The 12,707-nt window shown below is 48.7% G+C and overlaps 1 protein-coding gene across 2 annotated transcripts in view; it reads left to right on the top strand.

Annotated features, from left to right (window-relative positions):
• Positions 1-12,707, top strand: part of RXRG (retinoid X receptor gamma) — a 38,359-nt gene that overhangs the window by 21,730 nt on the left and 3,922 nt on the right. For both annotated transcript variants that reach the window (XM_041420080.1, XM_041420079.1), the window contains exons 2-5: positions 5,289-5,551; positions 8,533-8,677; positions 9,407-9,586; positions 12,200-12,360. In XM_041420080.1, coding sequence (XP_041276014.1) covers positions 5,289-5,551; positions 8,533-8,677; positions 9,407-9,586; positions 12,200-12,360 — 749 coding nt within the window. The remainder of the gene's footprint in view (positions 1-5,288; positions 5,552-8,532; positions 8,678-9,406; positions 9,587-12,199; positions 12,361-12,707) is intronic.

Genomic DNA, 12,707 nt, shown 5'->3' with positions numbered 1-12,707 from the left:
GTGTGAAAATCAAGACAGTTTTATTGGTTGCAGCCTGGCTCCTTCTCTTCCTGCTGCCTTCACCAGGGTATTTGGGGTCACTTGTGAGCTCTTGCAGAAGAGAAGTCTTTGTTTCCACGCCTTGCTCAGCTTTACCTGTGAAGTGCTTGGAGCTCAGAGGTGCATCCAAAATGCTTTTATCAAGCTCACCTTGGTTCAGTTTCGCTGTGCCAGCCCAGACCTGGCTGTTTAGCATTGTGTGGTGGACCTGGAGCTTTTGTGCTCTGCAGGTGCATCTGCTGGACACCTACACATCTGCTGTGGTGTAGGTGGTGTTCTGCTTTTATGAGGGCATTCACGCAAGTTTCCTATCCCTGGATTAGGATTTTGCTGAAGTGAAGATGAAACACAGATGGAAGTTGAGTATTGAAGTTTTTTGTGCTTGCTCAGCTTCAGTAGCTGGTGGGTGAGGGTAATGCTGTTGCTTGTGTCCTCAAGGGCAGTAATTTTAAAATGCAGAGAACTGAGTGTTTCTTGGGGCCTTTCTTCATTATTTTTCCTGATGTCAGAAAGCAGAGATGCTTAAGCTGGCATTGGATCTGATCCTTATTCTGAATGCTGAGCAACAGTATGGACACTGTCTTTGTGTGTGTGTGTGTGTACTGCAGCTGCTCCCTGCTACAAGCAATGCTGTAATTTGCAGAGCCACTCTGAAGCACCTAGAAGCAAGTTCTTCCTTCTTAAGTTCTGCACCCTTCAAAGAGAAGGCTGGAGTGTGTGCTTCTGTTTAAGGCAGCTTGTGGAGAGTTGATGGAGGCACTGGCTTCTCTGGGCAGTGCATGTTTCCAGCGGAGATACTGGAAAATCCACACAATCCTCCTGTCCTCCCTTCCCCTGCTCCTCCAGAGAGAAATAAATACAAAATCCAGCTGCCCTGAGCTTGGACAGGAACCTGCCAGTCCAGGCATTACTGTGGAGAAGGGGAACAGGGGAGAAGGACAAGCAGCCCCAGCTGTGGATCAGAAACAAGCCAAGATGAACGCGGAGCGGGTGGCGAAGAGCGGCAGCGAGCCCTGGTGCTCGGTGCAGCTCCCAGCTGGCCTTCCCCAGCTGGTGTGGGGACATGGCCAGCCTGGCTGGTGCCCCGTGCTCGGGGCGTGCCCGTCCCTGCTGTCACCTTGCATTACCTGACAGGCCTGGGTAAATGTCACCTGTGCCCCGCGCAGGCTGGGGCTGGCGTGCAGGACTGACTCCTGTCTCCCCAGCCCAGCCTGCTCCGTCCCACAGCTGCTTCCCTGCTGCAGAGCAGCTCCTCCCTAGCCCTGTTGTGCCATTTGTCTGTCTCCCAGATGATGAGAGAAAATACCTGGACTGAAGCCATTCCATCCCGGTGAACCCGAGACCTTTCTGGGTTCTGCTGGGAGATGTGGGACACAGACCATCAGTATTTTCTTGCAAGTAATTTAATTTCATTATTTTCTTTCAAAACTTGGCTGTTTGCACAGTCCAGACCTCCCTGGCTTCTTTGAACTGAAACAAGTTTGAACGTACTCAGCTGAGCAAATAATTAACCCCAGGGTCAAGGATGCTTTGGCTTGGCTCTTCCTGCACACCTTTCAGCCATGAAAATTGTTCCTCTCACAGGCTGATAGTCTGCTAACAGTCATTTCTTATATCCCTCTCTGACCACTCTAGCCTGAAAATGAGAAGCTGAGAGGAGGATTTTCCCCAGGTGCAGGAGAAAGCATTTCTACTCCCCTGGTGGATGACTTAGCCGACTTATCCCAGAAAGGGACTGGAAGTCAAAGTTTTTTGTTGTTTGTGAGCTTTTTGTCATCGTTGTTGTGCTTTTTTAGTTGGGGGCTTTATTTGAATTTGTAACACAGATAAAGTTGTTATTTGGTAAATGGAAAATTACCACTGCTAGATTTGAGCAAGGGGTTTGCCAGAGCCTTGGCAGGACAGTGTAGCCAGGCACTGTAGAAACAAGCATGTCAACTCTGGTTTGTGTCATCTTGCCCTGGCAAAGCCTGGCTGTACACCTCTGTGCTCTCAGTAGGTATTTTCATTTATCCATCCATCTCCACCACCAAACACTCCTTTGTCCATTCACACTTCCTCTTTGGTATCTCATTGCTGGGATCACAGAGGTGTAACAGGGTAAAACCCTCCAGGTTTCCTGGCTTTGGCCTTTGATCCCACCCGCAGGTCTGGGGGATCCCCCTGGGCACAAGCCCACATGGGGCTTGCACTGACCAGCAGCCTCCTGGTGTGGAAGCCTTGCTCTGGGAACTTGTGAAACTTGGAGCCTCTCTAATGGAGAAACTTAGCAGTGACAGCATTTCTGAAAGGTCTGGCATAAAAGCAAACAGTGAACTCTCCTGGGTGTCTTTCCTTGTTGGTTTAAATCTTCTGCATGATACTTTCAAATTATGCCCTTTTCTGTGTTAATGGAAAAGGATGAAGAATCATTCTTCTGCTCAGCTCTCCTGGTGTGATAGATCTCTGCCCAGTATCCCCTGCAATGACTTATTTTCCAAGCTGAGGAATCCTCAAAGGCAATGTTGTTTACCTAGTTATTTAAAGAGGCGTAAAAGCAAATTCCTTCTAGGTCTGCGCTGCAGATGCTGGGGAGGACTGTGTGTTCTGGTACCACAGGTGATGAAAAATGCATTTGTTTTTCTCTGAAGCTGATAATGGCCCGAGTCAGGATGGTCCTTTCAAGCCCCAAGAAACATCTGAGGTGCCTGTGTAGGCAAGAAACATCTGAGGTGCCTGTGTAGGCAAGAAACATCTGAGTGCTTGTGTAGGTAAGGGAGGGGGCTCCCAGCAAACAGCACGGCTTCTGCCCAGCGCTGCAGGCACTCTCTCCCTGGGATGAAGGACTGGAGCACTTGGAATCCATTCCAAGGCAGGGATTTTGCTGTCTGCTAGCAGAAAACAGGCTGTGTGTCTCCCTGACGGTGGCAGGGGGATGTGGGGTGACTGTGGCAGCAGGCAGAGCCCTGTTCCTTCCTCCAGACCGCCTCGCTGCCTCTGAGGCTTCTGCTGTTGTCATTGAGCCGGCTTCCTCTTGCTGCACATCGCTTTCCCACCGGGAGAATTGATCCAAAAAGCCAAAGCAAGAATTGACAAAGACCTTTTCTCCCCCTCCCTCAGCAGAATTAAGTCTGAAGCGGGTTGATAACGGCGGATTGAGTCCTCCTTGACTCTGACAAATGTCTTTAATGTTATTCAGCAAGCTGACCTTTTCCCGTCTTTATTGTGCATCTTCCCTTTGAATCAGATTTGATTGTTACTTCAGGTAGAATAACAAACACTGTCACGTAAATAACTTTGCAATAATGTTAAAAGGAGGGAAAAAAACACAAACAAACAAAACACCCAAGCGCTGCCTTACTTGCAAATGCAGCGGGAGAATGTATCCTCTGTGCCAGCCATGAAAAACCAACCGTGTGACCTTCCCACACAACATCTCTGCCTTGCTACTCCAGGGAATGACCTCCTGTGTTGGAAAACCAACAGAGAAATAATGGTTCACAGAAATGTTAATGACAGCTGATGCTAACTAGGGCTGGTAAATTCTAAGGGAGGGAGAAAAGGTCATGGAAATCCTTAAAATGCACCTAGATGCACGACCCATTGGGACTAGTGGGCATTTGGTGCCTAGATACCCTCTGAATATTTGAGACTGGTCTTACAGAAGACAGTATTTAGGCCTTGGCTGAGCTGTTCAGCCTCAGAGTCTGCCCTGAAGTGGCAATGATCAGGGTTGGATTGTTTTTTTACACCACCTCTTCCTCAGCAGGGTTCAGGGGCAGACTGATCTCGTGAGGCTCAGCTTGGTGATGTGCACTGCAGCTCTTCAGCGTGGAGGGAGGAAACCCTCTGTCCCCGTAGCTGTGAGAGTGCCCTGGCACATCTGTGTGGCCAGAGTCTCTGCTCTGATTTGTACAAATGAGGAAAAATAAAGGGCAAATTGCTCTGTGGCTGCCTTGTCCTGAAACTTGCATTGCAGGCGTGTCATGAGCCATTCCTGGGTTGCTCCAGCTCCTGTGGAAGATGCTGGCACCCAGCTTTGGGAGTGAACGTGTGAAAAGGCACAGTGGAGGCACACGTGGGTGGGAAGGGGGAACACTGAGCCACGGCAGCACGAGGCCAGAGCCACCTCAAGGAGCAGAGGCGCTTCTTCATCACACTTGTGGAACATTCCGAGTTTCCAGGCTGGCTGGTGAGGATTTCAGGGTTTCAGAAGTGTGCTGTCCCTAGAGCTGGCTCGGACGAAAGAAATGGGACCTCAGGGAAGAGCTCAGAGCAAACTGAAAAGCAGCCTGAGGCAGGCAGGCAGTGATGCCTTCCTCCAAGTCGGCTGAGACACCGACGTGGAAAAGGAATATTTTGTTATTAAACATTACCTCCACAATAAATTTTGTTGCTGTATATTGTGGATTCTTTAGTTTCTTTCTTTTCTTTCTTTCAAGGTTGGGATTAAATGTGTGAAATGGTATTTCTTGTTTGGACTCAGATGTCTATTAGTTCTTATTTATATTACAATCTCACAAACTGTGAGTTTTACAGCACTTCGCTCTAACAAGCTAAAAATGCAGTTGTATTTCTTTCTCTACAAGGCCTTTTAAGGATAAACTATCTAATTAAGAAATGACACTTAAATTATTTTTACTTTTAACTCAATGACTAATTACCTGTGACTCGCAATGCGGACTTTTTTATTTACTATATATACTTTATTATTATTATTATTATTATTATTATTATTATAATTATTATTATTATTATATTTCTTATATATTATATATATAATTATATCTATAACACAATACTGCTCAAACTCATGAAGAAGAAGGTGAAGGAGAAGGACTAGTTTTCACCCTAAAACTTCTATCTTGTTTTATATATTCTATATAAAAATATATATAAATTCTATGTACATTCTACATTCTGAAACTTTAAACTCTAAGTTTTCTGCTACGTGATAGTACACACTTCTGTTCAAACTACACACTCATAACTTTAGTTTTATCATTTAATTTTGGAAGTCTTCTCTACGGTCTCAGGTTAAATGCAGTGTTCTCTTGGGGGGTCAGCACAGAAAGTCTCAAATTCTCAGTAACCAGCGTTCCAGCAGTCTGTAACTCATTTCCCTGTGCTATAACCAACACTTTGTTCTTTTCCCTTTACAGCACGCTTTGCTGCTTGGTTTTGAGGCCAGGCTGCCGTTTTAAGCCGACACAACCGAGGCTGTGCAGCTGGTGGCTCTTACACTTCATCTCTCTCGCTTCTCCCCGCAGATTCCCCCGTGCACGCCAGCTCCACGTCCGTCAGCCTGTCCTCGGGGCTCTCCACGGGGAGCCCAGTGCTGGAGGGGCCCCCCAGCTTCCTGGAGCCCCCCGGGAGCGCGGCGCGGGCGCTGCCGTCGCCCATGAGCGCCATCGGCTCCCCGGTGAACGCCCTGGCATCACCCTACAGGGTCATCGCCTCCTCCCTGGGCTCCCACCCTGTCGCCCTGTCCTCGGCCCCAGGCATGAACTTCGTGGCACACGCCAGCCCACAGGTGGGGATGTGATGCTTTCTTCCCTCTGGTTTTGTATTTAGGGTGGGTAAAGTCCCAGAAGTTGAGGGAGAGGATTGGCTGGTGGGGAGTTCGGCCACTCGCAGCTCGGCTGGAAAGAACATTTTCTAGCACGTGAGTCTGCATTAGTCAGCCTTGCACAGACACACAGACCACACCAGTTTTAAAATACCCTGCAGGATGAGGGAAGAGAGCTAATTTCCAGCTTTGTTCTCGCTGTGGGTGCAGTCCAGCTCCCCTCTGCTGCAGTACATGGGAACAGACAGGATAGCCAAGGGCTGCAGCACGTGAAATGCTGCCCTTCCTCCTGCAAAAGCATATCTGCTTCGTTTGGTTATCTGGAAAGGAGACAGACTTTCTAGGGAGAGACAAATGTTAATGCTAAATGCCAGCCACCTCCTGTGTTGCATATCAAGTTGGCCTGAAGCAAAATGAAGCACTCCCATCCTTACTGCCTGTGCTCACGTGGGTGCTGAGGCTTCCCTTGCAGACAGGTGTTAGGGCTGGTGCCTCCCTGGAGCCATGGGAGGGCTGGGAGCCTCCCAGGGTGGCTCTGTGGGATGCAGACATGCTGCTCCAAAAGCCTGGCACCGCCTCCTGCATTTCTGGTGGCACCGTGGCATCTTGACAGAGAGCTGAAATGTTCTGGGTGTCCAGATCTAAGTGAAAATTCTGCCTCTTAGGAGCAAGATTTTGAGTTTTGTTAGTGGGACCTGAAGGTGGGAAGTGCTCAGAAGCCTTGTGAGGAAAAATCAAGGAGATGGTCCCCGAGCCCTCTCGGCCCCATACCATGCTGCTACTCCTTGGAATGCCTGAAGCTCTTCCTGGTGCCTGGAAGGCTGGGAGAGGATGGCATGAGCTGAAAAGCTCTGAAAGAGGATGAGGTTTGGCTTACCTTTCCCCAGCATCCTCAACTCCTGTGTGGGCCCCAGCTGTCAGCAGTGGGAATGCTGGAGGATCCCTCTTCCTCTTGCACCACCCAGCTGTTCCCCATGGATCTGAAGGTATTTGTGCCTGTGACATCGAGGACAGGATGGTTGGACAGGAAATTGTGGCAGCACTGGCTGGTTGGAAGCCTTTCCTTTGGGACTGGGGATGCTCTGGGAAGTGGTTTCCCCAGCCTGGGCACTGTGCCAAGTTCCCAGATCCGAGGAGAAGGTTCCATTTGTGTTGCCTCTAATGCAAGGAGACAGCTGGGCCCTGGGGATTCAGCAGGGAGGCAGCTAATGGATTTGGGTTCAAGCAGTTGTCCCAGATATCATCCATGATTGCACTTAACCTGCAAGAGTCAAGCTCTAAGGACACCGATGGCTAAAACTGCCCTGTGTGTCCCCCTCCCCTGTACCCCCTCTCCCTTTTATTGTTTCAAAGTGCAGGCAGGGAGGAAGAAAAGGTGGTTCCTGAGTTCTGAGTAACATTTTAAACCATAAAAAGTTCCTCCTGGCTTAGCTGGTGGACACTTGTGGGGAGGAAGGGGTTTATTTCTCCTTTCCTTGGCCTGGATTTTGAAGCATAAGGATTTGCAGTTGCCAGTGCCTGGTTTGAGTCTCTGCTGGGGAAATCAAACCTCTGTTCCCCTGGGCAATTTTTCCCAATACACTTACATGTCCTAGTGGAGCAAAACAACAAACAACTTGGTTTGCTGATTTTCGCTGGATAATTTTTATTTTCTGTGTTATTAAAACCTTTGAAGCTTTAAAAATTATGGGATAGCAGTGAGGGAAGATGAGAACAGGCTTCACCTTTTTTGTTTTTCTAATGACAGGTCCAAAAATTCCAATGGGATGAATCCTTGTGCTTTTCTGAAATTTACTGAAATTACCACCTTTTTTGTGGGAAATGTACAGCTTCTTGGAGAAAATTGAAAACTTTCAGCAACATGCATGAAATCCACTGTTTTAAATGTTACAGAGATTGGAATGAAGGCTCGAGCTGGGTCTTCATCCAAACCCTTGTTTTCTATCCCTGCTTCTGCCTTTGAGCTGATAAATTGGCACAGCTGTTCCAGACTAACCAGGGATGGAACAACTATCCCCAGACCTCCACCCATGACAGTAGGGAAGGTGATTTGGTGGTAGGTGGTGGGCTTGGAGAGAGATTGTTCTGCCCAGACAGCTTTTGACAAGACGTGCTCAATGGCCCTTAACCCTCCCTGCCCTGCCTGACGTGGCTCCAAAGCAAACAGCAATAAAAGGAAGCCCTGGGCAACATCAGGCTTTGGTCTCTAATCAGTGTGGGTTTGTAACCTTTAACTTCAGCAGCCGGGAGCAGCTCCTGGGGATCTCAGCTGGGGGCTCTGCATCGTTTGCCTGCATCTCACAGCTGCTGATTTTTAGATGCTCAGCCCATTATTTATTTTTTAAATAATCTGGTATCCCCCAAATCTGCCACCTGTGATAGTGTTTGGGAAACTAAGTCCCAGAGTCACCAAGTGCCCATGTTTTCATGTGTATATGCAGATCTTGTGAGTCAGGGAAGCTAAGCCACAAATTTTTATTTATTTTTTTCTTTTTTTGTAAACATCATTACAGCTTCCCTAGCCACGCAGCAGAGCAGGTTAGATTGTAACAAATCACCTGTCTGCAAATCTCTGCTTTACTGAGCTGTTAGTGCTTGTGGCTGCCAGCAGCCAGCAATCAGCATCCTCTAATAGAACAGCCAGGATCCCTCCAGCCTCATGGCTTGGAGGCTGTAACTGAGCAGCTGAGGTTACTGCCTGCCCTTTTCCAGCTCTGCTTAGTCCTGGCTTTGGTTACAGCATCAGGCAGTACTGCTTTAGTGCCTGCTTAAACCCCTCCCTGCTGGATTCAGCAGAGGATGCCTGTCTGCCCAGGGCAGCCCCGTGGGGATAAGCCTGTGGGACAGGTCTGGCAGGAGCAGCAAGGGAAGGGTGAGCTCTGTTTGGGGATGGTTTCACTGAGATGTCAGTCTCTCCCCTCTAACCTGTCTTGTGGTTTCTGCAGCTCAATGTCCTGAGCAATGTCAGCAGCTCGGAGGATGTCAAGCCCTTGCCAGGTCTGCCAGGGATGGGGAACATGAATTATCCATCCACAAGTCCAGGATCCCTAGCCAAACACATCTGTGCCATCTGTGGGGACAGGTCCTCAGGTAGGAGGGTTTCTGTCTCGGGGAAGGCTTTGTGCAGTGAGAATTCTGCTGGTGCTCTCGAGCAGCACTGAACAGCGTTGGAGGCTCGCTGGGGCCCTACTGCCATGGCAAGGTCATGGCTGGGTCTGGCTCTCTGTATTGCAGATTAGTGCCCAAAAGTGAGCAAACCTAAACGCTGGGCTCTTCTCCCTCGTGTCTGTAGCCTCATTTTGGCTTCTGTCCCTGTTTGCCAAAGATAAATGTACCAAAATCTCTGTGTGCCATTTCCCTGTTGTCCTGGGTTGAGTATATGATGAAGTATTTTCTCCCGAACCAGTCAAAGAAAGAGGCCAATTAAATCTGTTTTTCTAAAAATGTCCCTTTAAAGGTTCTCTCCCAAATTTGCCCTAAACCAAAACAAATACACCCATGCTTTGTGTTAGCTGGGCTCTGGCTGTGTCTGGGTTTTCTCTCGTACCCCAGTGAGCCTTGCAAACCCTCTCCATATCAGTGCACCCCATTTGCTGCCTGTGGCCATTCTGCAGCTCGGATGCTCCACATCACTCCAGTGGCATGCAGCCCCTCCTTATCACAGGAAAACAGTGGTCCTGTGGTTTGACTGCTGCTGCTGAGACTCACTGAAGCCAGTTCAGGCCTGCCAAGGTGATACCCTGCAGTTTTCTTTGAGCTCCTCTACGCTGGAAGGAAGGGCAAATACCTGCCTGCCCAGCAATTCCCTTGCCTCCCCAGGGAAGCACTATGGGGTGTACAGCTGTGAGGGCTGCAAAGGCTTCTTCAAGAGGACGATCCGGAAGGATCTGATCTACACCTGCCGGGATAACAAGGACTGCCTCATCGACAAGCGCCAGCGCAACCGCTGCCAGTACTGCCGCTACCAGAAGTGCCTCGCCATGGGGATGAAGAGGGAAGGTAGGGCTGGGGCTGCTGCAAGCAATGGGATTGGAGAAATTTTCCTCCATTCATTAGGATAAATCAGGCTCTTGGTGACCCTCGAAAGCTGGTGCGTTCCAAAATCCCACAGTGAGGGCATCAAGAGGTTTTGGACCTCGTTACGTAAAGGAAATGAGAATCATGGTTTAGGTTGGGAAAGAGTTTTAAGATCAAGTGGAACTGAGGGCCCAGCAATGCAGATTCCACCACTAAACCCTGTTCCTAAGTGCCACATCTACCTGTCCTGTAAATACCTCTGGGATGGTGACTCAGCCACCTCCCTGAGCAGCCTATTCCCATGTTGGACAGGGAGCAAAAAATTCTTCCTTCTGTGAAGGTTTTTTTCCTACTAAGGGCTAATAAGGGAAGAGACTGATGGAAAAGATGTTACAGTTTATTTTTCTTCTCACCTAATCATACACACTGGTGAGTATTGAAGCTTTTAACTGATTCTGACCCAACCTTGCCTCTAGTTAGTGACTCTTAATGGCTTGGGCCATTTGGAAACCTGGAAACCTCTGCTGGGGACAGCACCCAGCAGTGAGGGGTCCTGCAGACTTCTTGTCTCCTTTGTGAAGAGCAGCTTCCTTTTTTTTGTTTTTGATTTGCTGACTTCATTTGTCACCACCTAATTCTTGTACTGGAGGATAAGGGTGAATGATTTATTTCTGTCTCTCATTTTATAGTTCTCTGTCATTTCCCCTCTGTCATTTCCACTCACCTGCTGAGCTGGATTGTCTCCCAAATTATACTAACAGATGCAAGGTCAGGAAGTGACAACCAACACAGCATTTAAGCTCATTTTTTATAAGATAAAGTAACAGAGATGCCTGGGGAAGCAGCTGTAACACTGGGCATGAACTGATCCTCATCCTGCAGCATCACCAAAGCTGTGCTGCCTCAAGCTCACAGGGCAGCAGGGGACTGTAAAATGCCAGGCTGGAATCAAAAACCTAATCCCAGGCATAGCTCCCTCTTCCAGCCAGGTGCAAAGTGGTTCAGAGGACCAGAGTGTTAGCACAACTTCCTTTTGCAGAGAGTGAAAATTTAAACCCCAGGGTCCTGGTGGATCCTATGGGAGTTTGGCTGCAGCAATCACAGAGGCTTTTTGGGAGCTGCAGAGACTGGGGACAGAGTGCAGCTTGAGTTCAGGGGCTGAGTGATGGGACTGGTATTTCCCTTACTGTGTTCTTTCTTCCAGTAAGATTTTGGTGACTTCAGAAACACTTGCATGGCTTTTCCTGTCCCATTACTCTAAAGAGGACAAATATTCTCCCCTAGCAGGCTGGCAGATACTTGTGTCCTGTGTAGCTCTCCCTCACAAGCACCAGGCTGGATGCCCCACTGATCCATCTCCTTGGGTGCTGCCATTTCTCTCCAGCAGTGAACAAAACAAATGTAGTACCTGCTGGTCACTTCTTAAGCAGGATTGTTGTATTTCCCTTTGGGATTTCTTAGGTCCTACACTGACCTGTCTTACACACAGGAGCCCTGGGAGTTAAAAACTGAGCTGCGGAAAGAATGTTATGAGTCTGTGCCTTCTTTGGAAAACATAGAGAGAGGGGTGAAGAGAGTGAAGGTGTTGGGGTACTGATGTAGAAGGAACTTTCTAGTGGGGAGGATCAGGAAGAGAGGTGGTAGAGGGAGAGGTGATGCCAAGGCTGGGCCAGACTTTGTAGGATTTTGCTCAGGAATGAGACAAGCAGCATGTGTGAATCCAGCTGGGGGTTTGGGACTGTCTAGCCCTGCTGCTGGATGCTCTGGCTGCTGTGGGATTGTTGAAAGCATACTGGGACTGTTGGAAGCACGCTGAGAGCACAAAAAACCTGCCTGTGAGTGCTGGGTCCCTCCTGCCTCCTCCAGCACCCAGTGACAGCTGAGTCCAGACTGCCACCTGGAGGTATCAACTCCTCTTCCCTCTGTTCTGGAGCTTCATACTTTGCAAATCACTATCTTTGGTCAAATTTGGAGGCTACTGGTCTGCAGCAACCTCAGAGTTCTTGCTGTGGGAGCAGCCATTTCAATGGGTGCACATCTGAAATACCCATTTATTGTAAAAATGCAGGTCTACCAACAAGGGGAGAGAATGATGCATCTGACTCCATGTTCTCAGAAGGCTAATTTATTACTTTCTTTTAATCTATTATATTAAAGAATACTATACTATACTAAAGAATACAGAAAGGATACTTAGAGAAGGCTACCAAGATAATAATGAAAACTCATGACTCTCTCCAGAGTCCTGACACAGCCTGGCCCTGACTGGCCAAAGAGGGAAAACAACTCACAGCAGAATCCACTGAAACAATCACCTGTGGGTAAACAATCTCCAAACACATTCCACATGAGCACAACACAGGAGAAGCAAATGAGATAAGAATTGTTTCCCTTTTCTCTGAGGCCTCTCTCACTGCCTTTCAGCTTCCCAGGAGAAAAACCCTGGGCGAAAGAATTTTTTCAGAGAATGTGAATGCCATGCCCATTTATTTTCTGTTCTCCCCTGCTTGAGGGGGTTTCCATCCCAGCTGTGGGGGCCCCCTGTGAGCAGATGAGCGTTGCTGTGGCTGGAGAGAGCCGTGTTTGTGTCCCCAGCTGTGCAGGAGGAGAGGCAGAGGAGCAGGGAGCGCAGCGAGAACGAGGCCGAGTCCACGAGCAGTGGCAGCGAGGACATGCCCGTGGAGAGGATCCTGGAAGCTGAGCTGGCAGTGGAGCCCAAAACAGAGGCCTACAGTGACATGGGCACAGAGAGCTCGGTAAGAGCCCCTGGCATCACCTGCAGCCAGAGATTTGAGCTGGGATTTGAGCAGACAAGCGCCGTGTGAACAACAAGAGTTTCACAAGGGGGTTTTGCTCCACAACACCTAAAAATCACCAGTGGTTTCTCTTTTGGAGATAACTCTGAATGACAACTAGAAAACACCTTTTATGTTATTTTCCAATAATTTTTTCCCAAATCTCTTTTAGTTTCAGTGAGGAATCTCCTCATTGAAATAGATGCTGGAGAGCCTGAGCCCTGTGCTGGCTTTCACACAGTGCCTAGCCCTGAACATTTCTTGTCTGTCCCTGTGACCAAGGCTGGGGTGGAGCAGAACACAGCAGG

Source organism: Onychostruthus taczanowskii, unplaced genomic scaffold (genome assembly GCF_017590055.1).
Source record: "Onychostruthus taczanowskii isolate IOZ18803 unplaced genomic scaffold, ASM1759005v1 scaffold63, whole genome shotgun sequence".
In the NCBI taxonomy this organism is placed as follows: Eukaryota; Metazoa; Chordata; class Aves; order Passeriformes; family Passeridae; genus Onychostruthus; species Onychostruthus taczanowskii.
The sequence above is the reverse complement of the archived record's forward strand: the minus strand, read 5'-3'. Positions and strand labels throughout refer to the sequence as shown.